The following is a 25,619-nucleotide window of genomic DNA, read 5'->3' as shown; positions in this document are numbered from 1 at the left end:
CGTTAGTCCTGAACAAAGTAGACATTAGAACACATTTCAACCCAGATCATGATCTCTGCTAAGCATCCAGTATGCAGTGACAGTAGAGGAGCGCTGCCCCGACCCACACACCTCCCTTCACTCAGGGGTGAATTAGATCTCCTTTGTTGTCTGTGCAGTTCCAGGCATCTCCAAATGACACATCAACTTACCCACCTGCTCTGGAAGCGTGCACACACACACACACACACACACACACACACACACACCGCAGCCTCCACCTGCTGCACCGAGGGAGGCTTATAGGCAGGACTGGAACCGTGTGCTCCGATCCAGCCCATGTGCATCTAGCACAGATCCCCCCCCATGCTCATCCCCTCTTCCTGGTTGTGTTCGTCCACCCATCTGCCTGTCTTCCTCCTCCCATCCTCACATTTTCACACCTTTCTATATGAAATTTCTTTGTTTCCTTAAACAACTCCAGCTTCGGCCGATCAGCGCGCCGTTAACGGTTTTTTTTCCACGACGCCGTTCCCTCCCGGTGAGAGTCGTCTCCGGCGGGAGCTCATTATCGCCGGGCATGAAGTTGACTGCCAGGGTCCCGGCTGATTTGTCACATCCCAGTTCCCTCCCGCAGTCGAGCCCAGCAGATTGGGGGTGTTGTTGAGTGGTGTAAATGTGTGTGCGTGTGTGTGTGTGTGTGTGTGTATGTGTGTGTGTGTGTGCTCTGGGGAGCCTCACAAAGTGTTTTTCTACGGCCCCCGTGCTTGTTACCGTCTTGTTCCCTGACAGTAACTCTTGTCGGTGGAGAGGGACGACGGTGAGTCACGTGTCGCACATCTCCATGTGCCGTTTGTCATGTCGCTGGTATTGTTTACAGCGATTCATGCAGTTTTTGTTTATGGCTTTGTTTTATGCTGTGAAATGGAAATGGCGCCCCGGCAGAGATTCATCCTCTTACAAGATGTATGAGATGAGGCTGCGGAAGGAGGAAATCAGCAACGTATGCACAGATTTATGACTCAAATAGACATTTCTCAGCATGTCGGCTTCATCAGAGTGGATAGATCGATTCATTCAGAAGCCTGACAATGGCTTTACTGGAGTATTCTGTGTCAGCACGGCATTTTCTATGTTGTACATAGAAATCAGGAAGAATCCAGCCACATATGACGATTCTGAGATGAGTTGTGTAGTAAGCATCTCCTGTCGGCCCTCAGCATCCTTTAAAGTTGCTGTTTTTTGACAAATTAAATGAAGTCTCACAGGTAAACGAATAGATGAATGAAAGGACGTGCTTGATTGAAAGTAATTCAAGGGTAATCCATCATTACGCCCCCCCTCCCCAAATCTAATAATCAAGGCCTCACTTCTTCCACACCTCAAACAAAACGGGCCAATTTGAGTCCTTATATTTCACCAAATATTAAAAAGTTTAAGAGTTGGAACACTGAAATTGTGTTTTTTTCTCTTAAGGCATGATAGAACCTGATGAAATATAAGTGTACCTCAAAGTAAGTTCCAGGGACCCGATGAAAAAGGCCTAATTATTTTAAATGACAAGTTGATCCCAATTAGGAGGTTATGATAATCACTTGTCTACTATCTCCTTTTGCTGACTGGTAGAATGTAAATTAGAGACTCCTACAGTCAGCGATAGATATGCTGCGATAAGATTAATAAGAAGGGGGACACAGCTGAACTCAAGGGCCCCTGAGCTCTCCAGACTTGTGTCACATGTTCATTGAAACCTTGTTTGGGAATACCAAGTGAAACAATAGGAGTGGTGACTTACACACACAATGTCTCCCGTAGCTGTGACTACACTCACACACACACACACACACACACACACATGCAGTGAATGTCTACACATCATCAGTCCTGTGTGTGTCTGTGTGTGTGTGTTTGTGTGTACGTATGATTGCTGATGAGTGTGAAAGCGGAGCACAGCTGTGAGCAGACAGGCTACACACACTTCAGACCACACACACACGCAGACACACACAAATACGCACACGCACACACACACACGCATACACTTACAGAGGAAACGCATTTCTCTGTTCACACTGTTTCTTTGATGAAGCTTTCTAACTGTGTGTGTGTGTGTGTGTGTGTGTGTGTTAGTGTGTGTGTGTGTGTGTAAGAGAGAGAGAGAGTCATATGGACAGATGTCCCCACTCTCTGTCCCACAGATGGGCTCTGTGATGCCACAGTGTCCTTGTCCAGGATTCACAGGATGCTTGGACACACACTGGCAAACTGAACCCAACTGGGCCCTCGACTGAGTTTCTGTGTGTGTGTGTGTGTGTGTGTGTGTGTGCGTGAGTGTGTGAGTGTGTGTTTGTGTGCGTGTGTGTATGTTGCTTGTGTACCAGAGAAAAGACTGTCTAGTGTCACACTGTATGTAGATCAGAGCTCTGGAAATATTTTCTAATCCTTCCGCTACTTTCTCTGACACCCCCACTGCACACACACACACACACACACACACACACACACACAAACAGGGAGTGTGTGTGTGTGTGTGTGTGTGTGTGCTGTGACCTGCCGTGTACTACATGACTCGTGCTGAGGGCCAACATGACTACAATCTGCGGTTGAAGACGCAGGTGGAACCAGGCCCAGATTAAAGGAGTAGTGCACCTCCCTACTGGCCCAACCTCCGCTCTGTGTTCCAAGCCTCATCTGACCTCTGACTCATTGAGCCACACAGTTGCAACGTAGCGCGCTGTTTTGGCATTATTGTTTCTATTGTTCATGATAATATTGTACTGACAGAAAATAGGTCTCAGAAAGGAAAACCGGTTATTTCTTCCCGGTTATTCAGACTTATTTGAAAGAGACAAATTAAGGTTAAATTCATGACCCTCAACCGTCTCACTCCTTGCTTTAGCGTGATCTACCTCACACATACGGCAGCTCAGTCAGCGGCCCTTTGTCTTACATTTTGCAGTCTTGTCTCATCCACTGTTTGTAGCAGTACCTACGGAAAATAATAATCTATAATAAATATCTTAAAAAAATTCAACAAACACAGATCTTTTAGCCAGGAGGCCGCTGTTCGTTTAACTTCTGTGGTTAAAAGACGGAAGTCAGACGACGTAGAATAAAGAGTGATAAAGGGAGGAGGTCGGTGTGGATGGATGAATAAACCCAGGACTTTAAAACAGGGATTGCTGTTATTGTCTCGTACCATAACTTATAATTGACAGAAAAACTCCAGTTTGACAGCTGCAGAAGATTTAGAGACTGCAGCCATTGGAGGCAAGCCCTCCACCACCAACCCCAGCTAAGAAAGCAGAACTCCACTTAAAATTGATGGAGCGTCTCCACCGCTCTGTACGGTATAAGGACGTCATGGTGCATTCAGGTGTCCATCGTGAACTCTGAGAAAATCAAACTTTTGTTTTAAAGTATCCTCCCGACATCTGGTAGATCTATCGTTTTTAATTAACAATGAATCAATAATTACAATTTGCCCATATAGCCTTGATGTGACATATGTGACAATAAAAAAGTATCCTTCATGACAGTGCTGGACATCTTTTGTGTGTGTGTGTGTGTGTGCCAACAAAGAATGCTGGTTGACTTTCCGTTGACACCACGGAACAAGCAGGTAACAGGTCATGGTGACACACACACACACACACACACACACACACACACACACACACACAGTGACAGTGATAGGGGCGCTGCAGGCGAGTCTCCGTCACATCTCTAATCCTCCTTATTGTCAGAGTCAGATATACTCTGCCTTCCAGCACTGTCTTCTTCCCCTCTTTCCTCTTTCCTCACCCCATCCACCCCTCCCGCACTGCCTCAGTCCCTCCTCCCTTCACTCCATAACTCGTCTCCCTCTTTCTTCATCTACCTCATCGTGCCTTCATCCTCAGCTTACCCACTTATTCTCTCCATCTCGTCTTATTTTCTGTATTAATTATGGAACGTGTCTTTCGCATCCTCTCTCTGACTGTCTGTCTCTCTTCCCCGCTGCCATTCAGGGTCTAAGTCTGTGTCTCTCTCTCGTATTCCTGCTGTGAGGATCAGCGCGCCACGGCAGGCCGACTGAGGCGCTCGTGTGTGCCGGCCCCGTGATTAAACATCAAAGTCTGTGTGCGAACGGGGGAATCGAATGGCGCTTGTCTGCACTGGTTTTCAGTCGCACAAAACAAACAAGAACATTGAAGAACTGTCTCCCTGCAACATGTAAAACAACTTGTTCCCTCTCTGCGTCCCTCTAACTCGGCGCCCCGCTGGGCTGAGTGGGCCGACCGAGTCAACGTCTCACATGCTGGCCATGTACCACCTCGGGCTGTGTGAGTGCACATCTCCCCTGTTTGTGACCACCAGCCGCCGTCGTGTCTATTGAGTTATTACTGTCGTGTGCCAAAAACGGGCACCGCTAATCCCCTTTGACGTTTGCTTCTGTGAAAACCCTGCTCCTGTTCCAAATCTACTGCTGATAGGGAGGAACTTGTGTTTTCATTCTTTGACTTTGCAATGAGTCGCCAGAGCAGAGGTGTGTGTTTTACGGAACAGAGGCTCTGGCGCTGCCATTCGTGAATGTTGTGGCAGGTATTGTTATTCAAAGGGGATCGCTCTCTCTCTTCCGGTAAGCGTATTGCATCACTTCCGGTTGCCAGCTTAGCAGCTCGCGATGTTTTCTTCTCCCCCTCCCGCTCCCTCTTGTTCAGAGTGTCTCATGTAAAGCTATTCCTCTGCCTCCCTTAATGATAACGGTACATGCAACAAGTGTAGTTCATTTGCTGGTTGGAGGCAGTTCTAAGTGGGTTAGATGACGGCTCTGCACCATCGAAGCTCAGACAGTTACGCTAGTTAGCCCGCCTCCCCCCATAGCCGGTCGGAGCCTTTAGCATTAGCCTCTGTTAGCTGTCCCCCGGCAGCCCCCGAGCAGCCGGATGGCTGGGTAACTGTTCGAAGGGGTTTTAAGTCTAAACAGAAGCCCACTGAGCACCTCCAACCTCTTCACGTTTCGAACCAGTTTTCCCCACTCAGCGACACACCCGCTGAGAAACCCACTCTGGTTATAGGTAGCTCCATAGTCAGAAACGTGAAGATAGCGAAGCCAGGGACCAAAGTCATATGCATCCCGGGGGCCAGAGCGGGCGACATTGAATCTTGTTTAAAACTGCTGGCTAAAGATGAGCATAGTTACAGTAAGATTATAATACACGCCGGCGGTAATGACTCCCGACTGCGGCGGTCGGAGGTCACTAAAATTAATGTGGAATCGGTGTGTACTTATGCCAAGACAATGTCGGACACCGTAGTTTTCTCTGGCCCTCTCCCCAATCTGATCAATGATGACATGTATAGCCGCATGTCGTCGTTCAACCGCTGGTTGTCCACGTGGTGCCCAGCAAACAATGTGGGCTACATAGATAACTGGCAGACTTTCTGGGGAAAGCCTGATCTGATGAGTCGAGACGGCATTCATCCCACTTGGGATGGAGCGCGTCTCATTTCTGCAAACATGGCCAAGTTGATTAGCGGACTTAATCCATGACCCAGAGTTCAGATCAGGAAGCAGAAGCAGAGTTGTAGTCTTCCACCCTTCTCTGCACTTCCATTCGAGCAGTTCCCCACCCTTAACCTTAACTCTATAGAGACTGTGTCTGTCCCACGGCCACTTAAATTAATTAAATCAAAAGTAACCAGAAGAGGAGTCATACAAAATAACCTCATACAGGTTAACATCACTATTTCAAAAGTGCAACAAAACAGGATAATTAAATGTGGACTCCTAAATATTAGATCTCTGTCATCTAAAGCTGTATTAGTAAATGATTTAATATCAGACAATCACATTGATTTATTGTGTCTTACTGAAACCTGGCTGAGGCATGAAGAATATGTCAACCTAAATGAATCAACTCCTCCAAGTCATATTAATACTCACATTCCTCGAGGCACCGGCCGAGGAGGTGGAGTAGCAGCCATCTTTGACTCAAGCCTATTAATTAATCCTAAACCTAAACTAAACTGCAACTCATTTGAAAGCCTTGTTCTTAGTCTTTCACATCCAACCTGTAAAACATTACAGCCAATCCTATTTGTTATACTGTACCGGCCACCAGGTCCATATTCAGAATTTATATCTGAATTTTCAGAGTGTTTATCAAGTTTTGTCCTTAAAAGTGATAAGGTTATTATTGTAGGAGATTTTAATATTCATGTGGATATTGATAATGATTGCCTTAGTACTGCATTTATCTCATTGTTGGACTCGATTGGCTTCTGTCAGAGAGTACAGAAACCCACTCACTGCTTTGGCCACACCCTCGACCTTGTTCTTACATATGGCATTGACATTGATCATTTGGAGGTCTTCCCACAGAACCCTCTTCTGTCAGACCATTACCTCATAACCAGATGTCTAACTGACAGTGCTGTAGCTAAATTTAAAGAAGCGATTCCTTCTGCATTTGATTCAATACCACGTCTCAATGTGACGGAGGACTCCTGTGCTAACTTTAGTCCTTCCCAGATTGATCATATTGTCGATAGTGCTACAGGCTCACTGAGAATGACACTAGACTCGATAGCCCCACTGAAGAAAAAGACAATGAGGCAAAGGAGGTTTGCTCCCTGGTATAACCCTCAGACCCGCGACCTAAAGCAAACTTCATGAAAGCTTGAAAGAATATGGCATTCCACCAATCTGGAAGAATCACGGTTAGTTTGGCGAGACAGCCTTAAAACATATAAAAAGGCTCTCCGTAATGCCAGAGCAGGCTATTACTCATCAGTAATAGAGAAAAATAAGAACAACCCCAGAGTTCTCTTTAGCACTGTAGCCAGGCTGACAGAGAGTCACAGCTCTGTGGAGCCGTGTATTCCTATAGACCTCAGTAGTAATGACTTCATGAACTTCTTCAATGAAAAGATTTTAACTATTAGAGGCAAGATTGATGATCTCTTGCCCTCAACTACTGCCGATCTGTCATCAAGAGGAGTGGCCTTGGAAACGGCTGTATGCCCTGGTGTATATTTGGATAGCTTTTCTCCCATTAACCTAGACCAATTGTCTTCAACGGTTTCTACTTCTAAACCGTCTACCTGTCTCTTAGACCCCATCCCAACGAGGCTGCTTAAAGACGTGTTGCCTTTAATTGGCACCTCTCTGCTGGATATTGTTAATGTGTCTTTGCTAACGGGCCATGTACCACACTCCTTCAAAGTAGCTGTAATTAAACCTCTCCTGAAAAAGCCCACTCTTAATCCAGAGGTGTTGGCTAACTACAGACCCATCTCTAACCTTCCCTTCCTCTCTAAGTTACTTAAGAACGTAGTCGCAAATCAGTTTCTTCCTACATCCGAATAGTTTATTTGAGGAGTTTCAGTCAGGATTTAGAAAACACCACAGCACAGAGACAGCACTGGTGAAGATTACAAATGACCTCCTAATTGCATCAGATAAAGGACTCATCTCCGTACTGGTATTATTAGACCTTAGTGCTGCGTTCGACTCCATTGATCATGACATCCTATTACAGAGACTGGATCAGTCGATTGGCATTTCAGGTACCGCACTAAGTTGGTTTAAATCCTATTTATCAGATCGATCTCAATTTGTATTTGTAAACGATGAAGCCTCAATGACCACCAACGTTAATCACGGAGTTCCACAAGGTTCTGTGCTTGGACCAATTTTATTTACCTTATATATGCTTCCTTTGGGCAATATTATCAGGAAACACTGCATCAACTTTCATTGCTATGCAGACGATACTCAATTATATCTATCGATCAAACCAGAGGAGACCAACCAGCTCGCTAAAATTCAAGAATGTCTTAAAGACATAAAAACATGGATGACCTGCAACTTCCTGATGTTAAACTCAGACAAAACTGAAGTTATTTTACTGGGCCCTGAACACCTCAGAGATCAATTATCTGGTGATGTGGTTTCTGTAGATGGCATTTCCCTGGCATCCAACACCACTGTAAAGAATCTAGGTGTTATCTTTGACCGAGACTTGTCCTTTAACTCCCACGTTAAGCAAATCTCAAGGACTGCATTTTTTCATCTCTGTAACATTTCAAAAATCAGGCACATCTTGTCTCAAAAAGATGCAGAAAAGCTGGTTCACGCCTTTGTTACTTCCAGACTAGATTACTGCAACTCCTTATTATCAGGCTGCTCTAATAAATCTCTTAAGTCCCTCCAGTTGATCCAGAATGCTGCAGCTCGTGTACTCACAAAAACTAAGAAAAGAGATCACATTACTCCTGTATTAGCTGCTCTGCACTGGCTCCCTGTAAAATCAAGAATCACATTTAAAATTCTTCTCCTCACCTACAAAGCCTTGATTGGTGATGCACCATCATATCTTAAGGAGCTTGTAGTACCATATTGCCCCACTAGAGAGCTGCGCTCACTAAATGCGGGGCTACTTGTGGTTCCTAGAGTCCTAAAAAGTAGGATGGGAGCAAGAGCCTTCAGTTATCAAGCTCCTCTTTTATGGAACCAGCTTCCACTTTCAGTCTGGGAGGCAGTCACAGTCACCTCATTTAAGAGTAGACTTAAGACTTTCCTGTTTGATAAGTGCTTATAGTTAGGGCTGAATCAGGTTTGCCCTGGTCCAGCCCCTTGATATGCTGCTATAGGCTTATAGGATGCTGGGAGATGTTTTAGGATACACTGAGCACCTATCTCCTCTTCTCTCTCTCCTTATGGATGAATTTACATCTCTCCATTGCACCTTATTAACTCTGCTTCCTCCCCGGAGTCGTTGTGACTTCACGTCTCATAGGGTCCATTGGACCTGGAGGTGTCTGATGCTGGTGAACCGGCCTCCCACCTTGGCCCTGCTGATGCCCCGCCCCCCCTCTTCTCTACCTCCTTCTGTTTCATGGATTGGAGTTCCATTCATACATATTCATATTCATGTAATGTGTTTATGTAACTTTGTAAATGCTGTTCATTCTGTACACATGACATCTATTGCTTCTGTCCATCCGGGGAGAGGGATCCTCCTCTGTTGCTCTCCTGAAGGTTTCTTCACTTTTTTACCTGTGAAAGGTTATTTTGGGGGAGTTTTTCCTGATCCGATGTGAGGTCAAAGGTCAGGGATGTTGTATGTGTACAGATTGTAAAGCCCTCTGAGGCAAATTTGTACTTTTATTTTAACAGTATTCAATTCAATTCAGTTTGCACTGAATTGAATACTGTTAAAATAAAAGTAGTTCCAAAAGCTTCCTCCAACATTCTGTGCCAAGACTTACTGACAGACAGTTTAATTGTGAACTGCAGCTCTTTGCCGGAGCTACTTGACTAGAACTGAACAATAGTAAAGTCTCAAAGTCTGCCCTTTTTCAATTCAATTCAATTCAGTTTATTTTGTATAGCCCAATATCACAAATTACAAATTTGCCTCAGAGGGCTTTACAATCTGTACACATACGACATCCCTGACCTTTGACCTCACATCGGATCAGGAAAAACTCCCCAAAAATAACATTTGACAGGGAAAAAAGTGAAGAAACCTTCAGGAGAGCAACAGAGGAGGATCCCTCTCCCCAGATGTACAGATGAATAGATGTCATGTGTACAGATGAACAGAGTTACAGAGTTACATAAACACATTACATGAATATGACAATGTATGAATGGAACTCCAATCCATGAAACAGAAGGAGGTAGAGAAGAGGGGGGGCGGGGCGATCAGCAGGGCCAACGCGGGAGGCCGGCTCACCAGGCATCAGACACCTCCAGGTCCAATGGACCCTATGAGACGTGAAGTCACAACGACTCCGGGGAGGAAGCAGAGTTAATAAGGTGCAATGGAGAGATGTAAATTCATCCATAAGTATGCTGTGTTTGGATCAATGTAGCTGTAATTACTCCAGTTGGAGTTGTTATGTTGTTGGATATGGCATTCGAAGAAGATAATAAAGTGTTTGTCGAGCCGACTTTTGTAGAGCGCCCTTAAAGTCTTGCGACCACTCAAAACTCTGTTCACGACATTCACTCACACTGCTGATCAGGATCTAAACTATTGCTCATTCACACACCGATGGCAGAGCCATAGGGAGCAATTTGAGCTTCAGGGTCTTGCCAGAGGACACTTCGGAATTCGGACTGGAAGAGTCGGGAATCAAACCGCTACGTCGTCGCGCGACGCATGTTATATTTTTGTTGTTATATTTTTTCAAATCAAGTGGTTTTGTTGCCCAAACCAAACCAATCCTGTGGCAATGTGCATTTATGCAAGTGTGATAAAAGGCTCATATGAAACTTATTTAGGTTTCGGAAACATCAACATTTTAGGTACATATGAGATAGCTGTCAGGCAATGGAAATTTGGAAATGAGGCTGTGGGGAAAACGCTCAGATAAATAGCTATGACTGCATTAGCAAACAAGCTGCTTTATGTATCTGGTGCACATCAAATACAGAAGAAAAATCGCACAAATGTGTGTGTGACTAGTGTGTGTAAGCGGACCGCCACGCTCCGCTCCCCCAACCTGCCTCCCAGGCTGTTATTAGGGTCGTTAAGTCATGAGTAGTTAATTAAATCTAGCAGAGGTGATCACGGCCGGGTGTTTTCACTGCGTCGGTGCATGTAGTGATTAGCACGAGGCCCGTGTTACACATTAGGACGGGCCTCGTTACAATAATCCTCTTTAATTTCTTACCCCACAACCAAAGCTCTTCCTCACCTCCTCCTCATCCATCTCTTTTATGTGTGCATGTGTTTGCTGTATTACTCTTTCCCTTATTGTATGTCTGAATCTGAAAAGTGTTGTTATTGTTGCCAATATATCCAGTTTCAGTAGTGATACCATAGTTATAGTTCCGGATACAGCTCGTCACAGTAGTTTTAAACAAATTGGAGGAATTTGTGCATTTGTTGGGGATTACTTTTCGCGGTGGATTAATCCACATTTGGTGCTCTTCTTTGGAGTATTTGTGGGAGAGAAGGATGGCGTGAATGGGATTGAGTAATTAACTACAGTGTGTGTGTTCATGTTAATAAAGAAACATGTCACCCTGTATGACAGTGTGGCTCATTCAGATCAGGTTTTAATAAATACATAATACTGGTTAGTGCACATAATGTGTCTTATTGCATGAATATACAAAAAAAGCCACATTATAACCTTAACGCTTCCCAACTCAACAACTTTAAAGGATGAAGGATGCTTTAAATGCCAGGGTAATGTGAAAGGGGGAGATGCACACAACCCAGCCAGTTAAATGATGTATTAATTGAAAGGCAACATAGCAGGAAAGCTTAAACTAACAGTTGTGGCTGGAGTCTGTAGGTTCAGCAGTGGAGGTGAGTGCATGAGTGGGAAAGTGTGTACGCAATAGTTGAATGATGTCGAAACACAAACCATAACGTCACCCAAAAAAACAAATGGGAGCCCTCAGGGACGAGGGAACCAGCCACGGAGCTCAGAGAGGGGGTTTTAACACAGGGCCAGTGTGTTGGTTTGGGTGATATCACACAATCCTCTAGTTCCCCTCAGCTCTGCAGTTTGTTTAGTTCATTTTCTTCGGCTGAATGCCGCCTGTAAATGTCTCTCAAGGCAAAGCTCTGTGCAAACAGCAGAAAGACACAGCAGCATTAACTGGTGAGCATGTGGAGCGTTTAGTACATGAAGAGCCATATGTTGTTCTCAGGAGCTTGTGGAGACCTAAACTAAGCTATTTGCTGACGTGCCATATCAACTGGCAACAACGTGTCAATGTGTTTAACGCTTGATATGCTGCCCCAAGAATCGTGAGGCTACATGTGACTCCAGTAGACGCTGAGAACTCAATACAAGCCTCACAAGTAAAAGGAGGAAACAGCAGCAGTTCATCACAGCATGTGACCAACGAGCGGAACATCATCCAGAGTTTGATCAGAAGAACAGGATGATCAATGAAAGATAATCACTTAGCTAATTGTTTAACTGAGAATGTATTTTCAAGATTTTGGAACTTTTAAGTATCTGGTGTCGATAAAATCCTAACGATACCCATCCCTACCCAGGAGGCCAGCAATGAATTAGTGTGGCTTTGACTGAGGGAGTGTGCGATAAAAGAATAACCAGTGCCAGCTTTTTATGCATGGGACAAAGTTTGGCAGATATTCAAAAAGCACTGTATAACCCCGTGCTTCCCCTTGTCTCCAAACTCTGACTCTCTCTTTGGACCTCAGAAGAATTCCCTCTCAAACACTGAAGGAGAAGGACAGGGAGGGGGAGGAGGAGGAGAAGAAGAGGGGGGAAAGGGGGGAAAGGGGGAGTGGGAGAGAGGCAGAGGCCTTCAATGATTCATGGACTTACTCCAGTGATACGAGCAGGCCTCTTGTCCTTAAGAGAGGTGAAGCCAGCGTGTGTGTGTGTGTGTGTGTGTGTGTGTGTGTGTGTGTGGCTTTAAAGTAACGGTTTTCAACACTGTTGTTTGTCTCCTGAAGATGTGCTCACAAACATCTGTTTTCTCCTCTTTTAAAGAACTAAAGGAAGAGTCCATAACGAATAGCAAGGCGTCACATGAGCAGATTCTTTAGTCTGCTCAACGTTCGCCACGTTAACACAAATCACTTGTTCCACTTGCTAATCCTGCACCTGATAAAAACATCGCAATTCTGAAGCAGGGATATTATCCGTGGAATTACATTCAGTTAGCTCGGCAAACACGGGACGAGTCTCTGAGACAGAGAAAGAGAGATGGGGGGGGGGGGGGGGGGGGGGGGGGGGCTGCGGTCAATTCCTCTGCAAGAGATAATCTCTTTTTTAGCAGCCTCAATGGAGACGCCCACGGGTCGGCACGGAGACGTTTACTGGCGGGAGAATCACGCTGCGGAATGAGATACAAACCGCTTGACAAAAGAGTGACGCCTTCTCCTACAGGATGATGGATGTCTGAGAATTAAAGAAGCCGCGGTGATTTATAATCCTGGGCTGACAAAACGATAGACTGGATCATCGCTTTTTTAGGTGCACTGGAATACTTTTGTCTTTTCTTTTTCCTTTTTTTCATGAACTTGGATAAGCAGCCTCTGAAATGATTTAAAAAAGAAAGTTTCTTAATTTGAAGACTGTATTTTCTTCTGAAGTTTTGACAGCCACTCAGAAGCAACACTGATCAATCACAGATGACTTGTGGGAGCATTAAAGGACCGGCTTCATCCCTAAAAACAAAGAGCATCCTTTACATTACTGTCCAGCCTCCCTGGCAACCGCTGGTTCAATTCATTTAAGTGCATTATGAAAATCAACTCTCAGAGACTGAAACTTGTTGCAGTCAGCTAATGCATTCTTCTTTCAGCCTTTATCATTGCCCGGTAATGCACCGAAGCCCCCTGTGGGACGTTGCGTTGAAGAGTGCTGCGACACTCTTTATTCTTCCCAGATGCCAGCCGACATCCTGATGAGTCTGATCACGCTCTCTGTGACAGCTGCACCGGGGTTTTCTTTTCTTTTCTTGTTGGTTTAATTTTCTGGCAGAAAAGTTTTAGCATCACAAAAAGTGCCCTCACTAAAAATGTGGGTGCAAACGTGCTGAATGCACTTCCTGCCTTGTGTACAGCCTTGTGTACAGCCTTGTGTACAGCCTTGTTTACAACCGTGTTTCCAGTGTGTAGATCAGTGGAATAGTGTGCAACCATTGGGACCACTGAAGGGCAGGATTCAGAGGTAGAATCCCAATTCCAAACCCGAGTACTGTTTCAGCACCACGGACAGCGCCACATCGTGTGTCATGGGGCGCTGCAAGAGGTCAACAACTCCACAGGGAGGCAACACACGTCCATCTAATTGAGTTTAGGAAAAGCTTGTGTTCGTGCCTGAAAAGCTCCCGGTCAAGGTGAGGGAAAGGTCATGGTCATAGGTCAAATGAACCGATGTTGGAGTCAAAGGTGTGAATCCAAACAGCCACCGGTCACACAAAGGGAATTAAGACAATGAAATTGGAATGAACATCAAGACTTTGCTTCTTTAGTAAACAACATAATGGAGTGAATCTCTCCAAGTTGATGGAGTGGAATGGCTGTCTGGAAGAAAATCTTTCTCTGGGCTGAATATGACTCTGTTATATAATATATCTGTGATCCGCGTGAGGTGGATCAGGAAACCTCAATGCCTCCTTTGCTCTCTCTTCGTCCCTCCATCAGCCGCACCGCCGAGCTCATTTCATTTTAATTGAGACGTGTGAAGACGGACATGAATATTATATTCCATAGGCCCTATTAATATGCTAAGGCCAGTCTAAATGTTTTAATATCAGCTGGGTAAATGATTGAAACTGTGTTCATGGGCAGCGTCAGATCATTCGTCAGAAATGTTTAGTCTCCGATGTTCAGGGGGTGATGGAATTTTAATCGCGCGACTCTCCAGAAAAATGTGGGACATGATTTCCCATGATGCACCACCACCCCTGTCGGTGCACACGTGACCTGGAGTCCCCGTTTTTAGCTTTCTTAATTAAAGAGAAGGACAAGGAGACTGTGTGTGACAGGTATTCCTTCCTATCTTCAGGCCTGTCTCTGTGTCTCCCCATCTGTCTCTGAAGTCCCCAAGCATGTCAGGCACACACACACACACACACACACACACACACACACACACACCGGAAATTATTCAGAAGAAATCCTCATCTGATGTGCCACTGAGCACAGACGCGTCGGGCAGCGGCCACGGCGATAAAGTTGGTGTTTCGAGTGACTGCACTTGGCAATTTAAAAAAAGGCACTTTCGCAGAGTCGACACACACACACACACACACACACACACACACACACACGTTGCAGAGGAAGATGGATCGGAGTACAGATTGTAAGTGACATGTTAATTTCTTCTCCGTCACTCACGACCATGGCGTCCGTTATCAAAGTAAAGGGACACGAGCCCCAGCCGTCAAGGCTCCCCCGTTCATCTTCTTCTTCTTCTTCTTCTTCTTCTTCTTCTTCTTCTTCTGCTTTTCCTTCTGCTTCTTCTCTTCTTGTTTCCTTTTTTTCTCCCGTCGCCGACTGTGATCAAGGAGGCGTTTAATGTAGCTCTCTGTTCCCCCTGCCCCGCCCCCTTGCTGGGGATGCTGTTTGATTCCTCCACGAGACGACTGCTCTTCATCTTGAAGGTCAAACCTCATGTTGAGACACTAAAAGGAGGACGGCTGACAGCTGTTTGCGTGAGAAGCCAAAGGTCAAGCTGGAGTTATGATCTTCGCTCTGTGACGATTTCTCCTCATGTTTTTCAAACACAAACCACTCCGGGCCACAACTTCAGGAGGTTTCAGTTCCAAAAGCACAATCAGGTTAACTTCTGTTAACAGAAGCAACAAAAAGAAGGAAAAAAAGGTCGGATTTGATAGCGACTTTTTCCAGGAGACAGAAGAAAACTTACGCGGCTAAAAAAGAGGCCCATTGCCAACATGATGCATATGCAAAATGTGGGAAAACTGCATTAACAAAATGATTACATTACTGTCAATAAGCATCCCGACCGTACAGTCCTATCAACAATGTCAGCAAAAATTCAGGTTTAACAGGAAATATTCACAAACATAATCTTTTCACCATCTTGCTTTGCTGTGTGTTTGATTGTTCAGTGGTATATATTTATATATATATATTTTTTTATGTAATTGTCACGACACAAAAAACAGATCCTGTGACACATTTATGGAAAGCATTAACTCGTGTATCATATCTATCGAGCAGGTATGCTGAAGCATACGCACATTGTCGGCTTTACACATAAATAAATAAACACGTACGTTATCTCCATTAGACACGTTTGCTAAACACTAGTATTGAAATACCAGTTGTCGATCACCTGCACCCAGAATGCACCTGTGGAAACACCTGTAAGTGACTTAGAAAGCAGGATTAGGTCAACTGCAGTTACACAGAGACGTACATCCGCGTTCTACATGGAGAAGTCTGTCATTTATTTATGCGATCCAGCCATACATGTGTGATAGACATGGAAATATGGTTTTCAATGTAGACTACATCTTTTATTTTTCTCTCAGAAATATGTTCTCCACTCCATAAAACCTTGAACGCATCATTCTCTCTGGCGATTAGGGTGAAGGCCAGTGAACAGCTCTGAGTGTGAGAGGACTGTAATAACAATGTACTGCTTTTAGTTTACATACAATATAGTAACCATGTTTATGACTTGAAGTCATTGTGTCTGATACTGTTCTGAGATTATTAGTATTGAGACTTTACACATTACAGTAATATCTCTATTTACAGCATGCTACATACGGCTCCAGATAACAGTGTTCTAGCACATCAGTGGGAAAGAAGCTGTTTGTGTGTACACTTTGTGTGTAGTGATGCAAAAGACACACATTTTTATGTAGATAAAAATTTGCATGAGAAGGAAGTTTAAAAATGGTGTTTAACTGGGATTTAAATGCTTCCACATTATATGATTCTAACTCTTTCTAACGTTTCATCATTATAGTTAATTCATTAATCATTAATTAGTCATTATTATAATCATCATCATATCACTGTAAGGACAGAAAGTGTGACAGGTGATAGAAAAGATTCAAACATCTCACATGACAAACTACCAGCTAACCCATCTGCTCCTCTTATTTCCTGTACGTGTGTGTGTGCGTGTGTGTGTGTGTGTGTGTGCGTGTGTGTGTGTGTGTGCGTGTGTGTGTGTGTGTGTCTGCAGGCAGCCCTGGTACTACGGCTGGGGCTTCAACCTGCCGCGGGGTCAGGCTCTGCTGGACAAGTGGAACCAGATCCCCGACAACACAGACATCCTGGTCACACACTGCCCCCCACTGGGTGAGACACACATTACATCACACACACACACACACACACACGCTCCATCATACATCTAAAGGTGCTCCTGTATATGTACAGATGACTGAACTGTGAAAAGAAATTATAATGTAGTGTTCATTTACTTTAGTTTAAACCAGGAAAAAAATCATTCAAAAATATCATTAGATTAGATTATTTTATCGCAATTTTAATACAAATCAAAGATGCATAACATGTACACCAGCCACTGGTTGAGCGAGAGGTGGAGATGGTGTTGATGTAACATGTTAATACAAAAGTATACATGTCTTATCAAGTGGAAAGCAAGATGATATTAGTTCAAGTCCAAATGTTGTTTGAGTTGTTAACAGACATTGTGTTCTTCAATAATACTCATCGGATCATCTGTTTCCAGTTATATACAAACTTATATTTAATTTTAAAGGTTATTTTCATTACGAAAACATTCCTGGAGCTGCCATCTAGCTGCGTTACAGACAACCCGGAAAAATGTCCAACCTACTAGAGAAAAAATGATGCAAGGCCACTCAAAGTGGGAGTTCCATTGATATCCAATGTTAACTCTATTTGCATGCATTTGATTAACATAATAGCAGGGTATGGTCAACAGTCTATGATAATTATCTTCTTTGCGCAAAAGATATTTAGGAAAACGTTGAAAATGCCAGAAAAATGTGCTGCAAATATCAAACGGGTAAATTCTAGAAGGCAGCATCAGTTTCTGTCTGGTCCGGACTGTCCTGGGTCCTCATCCAGGGGAACATATCATCAACCTTTGTTAACATGTCTATGCCTAATAAGATTACTTGCATTATTGCATTATGCATATGCAATAAGAAAAAGGTGCACCTTGCAAGCACCTGAACAAATAACCAAAAGTCCATCTGTTGGATCACTACGCTGCATGTGTTTGGACAGAATGCTTCACACCTGTGAACGAATGCTGCAGTTCATTTATGTATTCATTCATTTATTGTCCTCAAAGTAGTCACATTTAAATGTATTACTGGTGCATCATGTTTCATCATACCATCGTTTAATATTGTTCTAGTAGATATGATACAGTAACATGGAACAAAAAGACTCCTCCTAGACTTAAACAGGGGAGTTTTCTAATTGACTTGATGGATGAAAATAGGTCCAAAAGATAAAGATGGAAACTAAAGCTACAGATCACAGCACCACCTCACCTGGAGACAATGAAACAAAGCTTCCCGTTAAGCTGTTTTATCCGACATCTATCTACAGCTTTTACACACACACACACACACACTCTCTGTAGATGCTTTATTTGGATGAGTAACGGGGGAAGGTAATCAAAGCGGTGACTCACGCATCAGGTCATCTCGTCCTGATCTGCGTCAAAACACACTTTATTGGCCTTCTCTGTGACCGCCTTTCAGCTTTTACGCACTGTTTCATCCTCACACACACACACACACACACACACACACACACACACACACACACACACACACGGCACAGATGCCAGCTCACAAGGTAACTGACATCCTGTACGCGCTTCGCCGTCTCACACACACACACACACACACTCTTCTCCCTCTCTCTCACTCTCCCTCACACACTTTCACACCTCATCTCCCGCTGCAGCTGTGGTGCTCCGACGTGTGTGTGTGATTGATTTTTACGTCTGCGTCTCGGCCGCGAACACAGACGTTTATTTTCCATTCGGCGTAGCGAAGTGTCTCCAGCTATCGGCTCGTAAGCCACCGGCATATGGAGCAGCTACAGCCGGCTACTAATGCATGACACACACACACACACACACACACACACACACACACACACACACACACACACACACACACACACACACACACACACACACACACACATATATAGACCCAGAGCGACATCGGAGGGAATGGCATGAGAAAGATAAAAGGAGAAAAGGGGATGGAGGACAAAAGTTTTGTTGATGAAGTGGATTCTTTAAAGCGCCAGAGGTCAAGAAAAGACATCCTTTTTTAAAATATTTTTTAAGGAGGGTGCGAAACAAACGATGGCCAAGAAGGTGACGGGAAAAAAAGGAGTGTGAGCAAGACGTCGTTTCGCACTGCAGCAAAACGCTCCCGTCTTTTAGGAGGCGCGATAAAACGGCAGATCGGCAGCTCGAGAGGAAAAATATGGCCTCTTTATCTGGCTGTGAGGAAGAAGTTAACAGCAGAGAGAAAGTAAGACGAAAAGAGGAAAACAGGCAGAGTGCCCAAAGCAGCAGCTGCTTTGAAACAAGAGGCACATTAGAGCAAAATACCCCGAGACACAATAAGCCCTCGTAACTTCTCACTTCACGTCCACCATCTCACAGGCCTTGTAAACAACACACGGGCTGTATTAAGGGGGCTTTTTTCATGTGTTTTTACCTTAACTGATATTAGATTTTTACAAGTAGAGTCATGTTGAGGAGAAAGAAGTCAGACTGTATTACTTTACCATCATGACTGATTCACTGCCAGCTGAGAACATGGACGTGTTTATAGTCTGTGTTGAGGATGACATGGTCCATTATTTGTGTCCTGAGTGAGATCTGTTGCACAATGTTTGGTGGTAAAATGTATAAACAATCACCTCCAAAAAGTCTTTTCTCTATATATTTCTGTACTACTCGTCTTGGACTCGTCTACTTTAGGACTGAGGAGCGTGAAGTATGCATCTTACACTCAAATAGAGATGCTCTCACTGACTACTTGCAGCTCGGTGTTCGAAGACCTGTTTTCAGAGGAAAAATATGTTTTCCTTGAGATTTTGGCCATTTTGCTTTTGCGTAATTAAGTCAAACGTGGCTTCGTCTATGAAAACTAGGGATTTGACTTGACTTGTCCTTAAGATGTGGCTTAGACTCGCCCTTAAAGACTTGAGACTTGACTTGTCCTTAAGATGTGGCTTAGACTCGCCCTTAAAGACTTGAGACTTGACTTGTCCTTAATCTGTGACTTAGACTCGCCCTTAAAGACTTGAGACTTGACTTGTCCTTAAGATGTGACTTAGACTCGCCCTTAAAGACTTGAGACTTGACTTGTCCTTAATCTGTGATTTAGACTCGCCCTTAAAGACTTGAGACTTGACTTGTCCTTAATCTGTGACTTAGACTCGCCCTTAAAGACTTGAGACTTGACTTGTCCTTAAGATGTGACTTAGACTCGCCCTTAAAGACTTGAGACTTGACTTGTCCTTAATCTGTGACTTAGACTCACCCTTAAAGACTTGAGACTTGACTTGTCCTTAATCTGTGATTTAGACTCGCCCTTAAAGACTTGAGACTTGACTTGTCCTTAATCTGTGACTTAGACTCGCCCTTAAAGACTTGAGACTTGACTTGTCCTTAAGATGTGACTTAGACTCGCCCTTAAAGACTTGAGACTTGACTTGTCCTTAAGATGTGGCTTAGACTCGCCCTTAAATACTTGAGACTTGACTTGTCCTTAAGATGTGGCTTAGACTCGCCCTTAAAGACTTGAGACTTGACTTGTCCTTAAGATGTGACTTAGACTCACCCTTAAAGACTTGAGACTTGACTTGTCCTTAATCTGTGACTTAGACTCGCCCTTAAAGACTTGAGACTTGATTTATTCTTACATTTTATTAAAGCTTCTAGGCATATTTTGCTATGATATACTCAAAGGTCTAAACGTCCCTCTTGTTTCTCGAGTCGGTCAGGTCTAGTCCGCCTGCTATCCCACAATACTTTGGGAAGCACTTTACATGCATCTTGTAGACAATAGGTAGGAGGTCACTTCTCACCACACCACAGTCTCTGGGTTCACAGGGTTGCAATGTCATCATCTTTAAATCTGATCCTCTGTCCGTCCATCATTTTGGTCCAAAGATCCAGATATTTTGATATATTCTGGCCATATTTCTATGAAATCTGCTCTGTTTATGGTAATCTCATAATCCATTTTTTAAATGTTAATCTATAATTCACAATGGGTATTTTCAGGGTTTTTTGGTACAGTTTTCTTACATTTTATTGACAACAAATTGATCAAACCAAAGTCCTTCTCCTGTTCTCATTTGATCATTTTCTCTTTTGTTCACTTCACTGTATTTTTTTCCTTTTCCCTTTGTGTTTACTTTCTTATTCCTGTCTGGGCAGAGCGACAGAAGGCAGAGAAGATGGAGGCACGAGCTCCTCAGTCACTTTATTTCTCCGACTTGATGCTTTTATTGACTCAGCATCAGCCGCATCCCTCCTCGCGGAGCAGCCACTAAATCATATACACTCCATGTTTCATCCTTGTCACACACGGTGAAGTCTGCATCTGTGTGTGGCTGTGATTGATCTTTATTTTCTATGGCTGCTTTCGAAGTCTTTTTTTTGTTGGCGCTGCAATGTGCAGTTTGCCATTAGACAAGGAGTCTGAAATTTACAGCTTCGTTTTAAAATGTGATGTATGGTTTTTTGAAGGGAGATGACATTTAGAACCGTTGTGAAGACACATTCAGCCGTGTAAACACTGCAAGACAAGTCAACAGCATTGTGACACTGCTGCCCACATTACTGAAATGATCCGAGTCGGACCATTACTGTATGACTCGTTTCACTTTATGGAAAAATATGGATAAAACAAGTCTATTTTAAAACATTCAAATATGACTTATATTTCCTAAATGTATATATATTTATAAATGCCTCGGTGGGCCTTACAATCTGTACACATACGACATCCTCGGTCCCGGGATCTTTCATCAGATCAGGAAAAGTGAAGAAACCTTCAGGAGAGCAACAGAGGAGGATCCCTCTCCCCGGATGGACAGAAGCAATAGATGTCATGTGTACAGAATGAGTTACAGAGTTACAACTAAATTAATGAATAAGACAGAAATGAGTCATATAGTAGGCAAGAGGAAAAAGTTACAACAACCAAAAATAGCAGCAACAGTGGATGTAATATAATAATAATCATAATAGAAGCAGTAATTGTATTGACAATACTATTAGCAATGCAACTAATAATAATAATAATGATAATAGCAGGAGGTGTCAGGCAGGACCAAGATCCAGATAACCACGATCCATGTAAACAGAAGGAGATAGAGAGAAGGGACATCAGCAGGGCCATGGCAGGAGGCAGGGCCCAGGAGGCAGGGCGAGGCAGGACACAGGAGGCAGGGCCCAGGAGGCAGGGTGAGGCAGGAGGCAGGGCCCAGGAGGCAGGGCGAGGCAGGACACATGAGGCAGGGCCCAGAAGGCAGGGCGAGGCAGTAGGCAGGGCCCAGGAGGCAGGGCGAGGCAGGAGCCAGGGCCCAGGAGGCAGGGCGAGGCAGGACATATAAGGCAGGGCCTAGGAGGCAGGGCCCAGAAGGCAGGGCGAGGCAGGAGGCAGAGCCCAGGAGGCAGGGCGAGGCAGGACACAGGAGGCAGGGCCCAGGAGGCCAGACCGACTCCAGACACAGCCATGATCCATGGAAACTATGAGGGGGGGCTTGCAATTTGACCTGTCTGAAGTACTCTAATAGTAGTGGTCCACTTGCCCATTCAATCAGCTTTTAACATTTGAAATAGGTGACAGTTGTCTTTTAAGTTTGAATGGTTGAGTTGAGTGGTAATTATACAGCATGTTTCCCACAATGTAATGTGAAACGTGGCATTGTTCTGCTCTTCAGGCTCTCTCCTCTCCACCCCAGTAGGCTCGACTGACCACATTGCATTGTATCTCGTTGTCCATCTCCACACTATGGAGATAAACATAGAATACCACAAAGCATACAAATATTAGAATAGGTTTATTTTTCTTTCGCCTACCAAAGATTACACCACCTCTTTATCTGATTTTGGGCACAGCTCTTCATATGGCATATTTGCAGGCTCTGTGAAACGCAGCATGTTCAGTGAAAGGTGTGTTTGATTTGTGCGTCCAGGTTTTCTGGACTGGGTCCCAAAGAAGATGCAGCGTGTGGGGTGCATGGAGCTGCTGAACACCGTCCAGAGGAGAGTCCAGCCCAAGTTACATGTGTTTGGACACATTCATGAAGGTACGTGAACGAGCTTGTAAAACACTCAACTCCCAACTACCTCCACAAAGCAGGTGGACAGGCTTGTATGTTCAATTCAATTCAGTTCAGTTTATTTTGTAAATTCCCCTCAGAGGGCTTTACAATCTGTACACATACGACATCCCTGTCCCAGGACCTCACATCGGATCAGGAAAAACTCCCCAAAAAACAGAAACAACTCTTCAACGAGGAAATTAGGGATGTTAAATCCAGGGCTTTAAAATAAATCTGCAAGTCACTGACTTCACTGCTTGTAAAGCTTAAATGATGTGAGCGTAATGTCACAGGCGTCACCACAACCTGAAGCGTTTTTAGTTTTCAACAGTACGTAGTTGATGGTTGGAGGCTGATACCCAATAAAAAAGGCACTGAATCTACATTTTACAACCAGAGACCCACAGACTCTCTCACAGGCTTTTCTGCAGTTGGTCACGCCACTACACAACCTCAAGGCGTGCCTCGGCGTGCACATCTGCACAGGAAGTGAAGCGGTTGTTGATGACTTGCGGCCCCGACCGGCCGGTTACGAGGCAGTCGACGGCGTAAGAAAACAATCAATGACAAAGGTTTTTCAAAAATGGTTTATCACTGCAACCCTGAGAGGTCCTACAGCGTAGTTATATGTGAGTGAAAATATTATGCTGCTGGTCTGGTAGTATGCGAGATTAGCCGTGGACAGACGGCGACACACACATGCACACGCCGCATACGGCTGAGCACATAATCTCCCCTCAGGCTGACACCTGGCAGATATAATTACCATCTTGGCTAATGTATGTGATTTAAATTACATCCCCACATACATGCAAGCATATTTTCACTGAGATTTTTTTCATTCAGGGGTGTATACTAAATATAAACCACCCCCCTTTTTATTCACCAAATACAGTTTACACATCTTATGGCTCACATAAATCCTTATGACCTGAATTCGTCGGATGCAATACATATTTAGCATCAAACTGAAGAAGAGGGAAATCCACTTTACCAAATTCTGAAGGCGGCAGTTACTTTTCTTACTGTACATTTTTCCACCTGCTCCTCCATGCGCCTGAATCATTCTCACATTAAGCTTATTATTTTCCTTCAATTTAATATTTTTTAAGTTAAATAAACTAAATGAGATAATTCAATTCCGGCCAAACTTGGATAGTATGGAGATAATGTTGAATAGTTTTCTTGAAGAAAATGCTTAACGTGTGTATGAAAGAATAGCTGAGCAGCCACATCCCTCTGAGCATTACATCCAGGCCACCCAGGGCACAGAGGCCGTCTCCCTGGGTGGAAGGACTACTTTTTCGGGGTTATCAGGTCAGTGCTAAGCCCGTGCTGCGGTCCCACATCAGAGAGAGAACCAGATTAGAAACTAGACCACTCTTCATATAAGGAGAAAGAGGCTGAAAGCAGCTCTCTTCATTAATGTGAGGACTCCGAGGGGAAACTGGGAAAGACAGACATTACCCATAGCGGGTTTTGTATTCATGTATTCCAAATCTGAAAGCACCAACATGGACATCTGCTCGGTTCCAAGAGATGGTGAACGTGACACCTACACTTAAAAGAAAAGCACTCGTCGTGGAAAGCTGAATTGTGGTACTTTCTGAGAGACGGTAGTTAACGTATGCTCCACAAAATGGTAACGCTTTTACATCTGCCATTTGGAAGCGACGTCGATCCAAAGTGCCTTTGAAGCAGATCTCTTTTAACTGGAGTGGTGTTCGTGTCACTCTCATGCATACATTTGCTCTAACTGGATTCTCGCCATTTTGGAAATCGTGAAGATGCTCAGCGCTGATAGCTCCGGGGTTCGTCGTTTGGTCTTCCAAAAGATGAACTCCATGTATTTGTCCGTCCAGGGCTCCACCGAGATTGATTCTTTAGTCATGTCAGTGCATATTCCATAATGGGTCACATTGAAATTTTGCACTGTAGTAAAAGAAAAAATGCACTGCTGAAAAATATTAATTTGAGTTCCTTCAATTTAGAGGTATTAAATAAAGAAGGACATAATCCAAATGTATACATCAAAAAGCGCTATATAAATTCAAAGTATTATTATTATTATACAAATAGCTGCTTTGTAAAACATGTTGAAAATAGTCTCCATTTTGATAATAAACACAAATTGTCAAGAATAAAAGTTTGAAGAATAAATCAAACTCATGTTACTTCATCAAAATCCTATACAACATTTTTTCTCTCTTCTCTCTTTTTCCCTGATGCCCAGGTTACGGCATGATGACCGACGGCACCACGACCTTCGTCAACGCCTCCGCCTGCACCGTCAACTTCCTGCCCATGAACGCGCCCATCGTCTTTGACCTCCCGAACCCCGGGAGGACCACATGACTAGAGGAGGCAGGGCCCAAAACGCCTGCCACCAATCAGGAGAAAGGAGCCCGGAGAGGGAGGTGAGGGTTTGGTGGAGCAGAATCTGTAAATACAAGGCAGGTGTGTGTGTGTGTGTGTGTGTGTGTGTGTGTGTGTGTGTGTGTGTGTGTGTGTGTGTGTGTGTGTGCGCGTGTGCGCGTGTGTGTGCGTGTTCGTGTGCGTGTGTGTGCGTACATACATACATACCTGGAGACGGAGCAGACTAAAGGAAGGGACGCTTCCTTTTTGCTGTTATTGTTATTTCATGTTCCATCGTTTCTTCATCCGAGTCTCAAAGCAGACGGAGAGACGCTTGTGAACGCGGACGGGACTCCGCCCTCTTTTACTGCACGGACAGTCTGACGTGGGAGTGACAGCGTACCGACGTGCCGGTTGTTCTTCACTAAATGAACTGAAGTGAAACAAGCCAGCGCCTCGGACCTGTGAGAGTTTTGGGCCGAGCCACGA

At 44.2% G+C, this 25,619-nt stretch overlaps 1 protein-coding gene across 1 annotated transcript in view; it reads left to right on the top strand.

Moving 5' to 3' along the window:
* mpped1 (metallophosphoesterase domain containing 1) overlaps window positions 1–25,130 on the top strand; it is a 62,541-nt gene extending 37,411 nt beyond the window's left edge. Inside the window, exons 4-6 of the mRNA XM_034526510.1 lie at window positions 16,645–16,760; window positions 22,647–22,760; window positions 25,009–25,130. Coding sequence (XP_034382401.1) covers window positions 16,645–16,760; window positions 22,647–22,760; window positions 25,009–25,130 — 352 coding nt within the window. The remainder of the gene's footprint in view (window positions 1–16,644; window positions 16,761–22,646; window positions 22,761–25,008) is intronic.
* Window positions 25,131–25,619: the final 489 nt, after the last annotated feature.

This window comes from Cyclopterus lumpus, chromosome 23 (genome assembly GCF_009769545.1).
Source record: "Cyclopterus lumpus isolate fCycLum1 chromosome 23, fCycLum1.pri, whole genome shotgun sequence".
NCBI lineage: Eukaryota > Metazoa > Chordata > Actinopteri > Perciformes > Cyclopteridae > Cyclopterus > Cyclopterus lumpus.
This window is presented reverse-complemented; position numbering and strand designations above follow the sequence as displayed.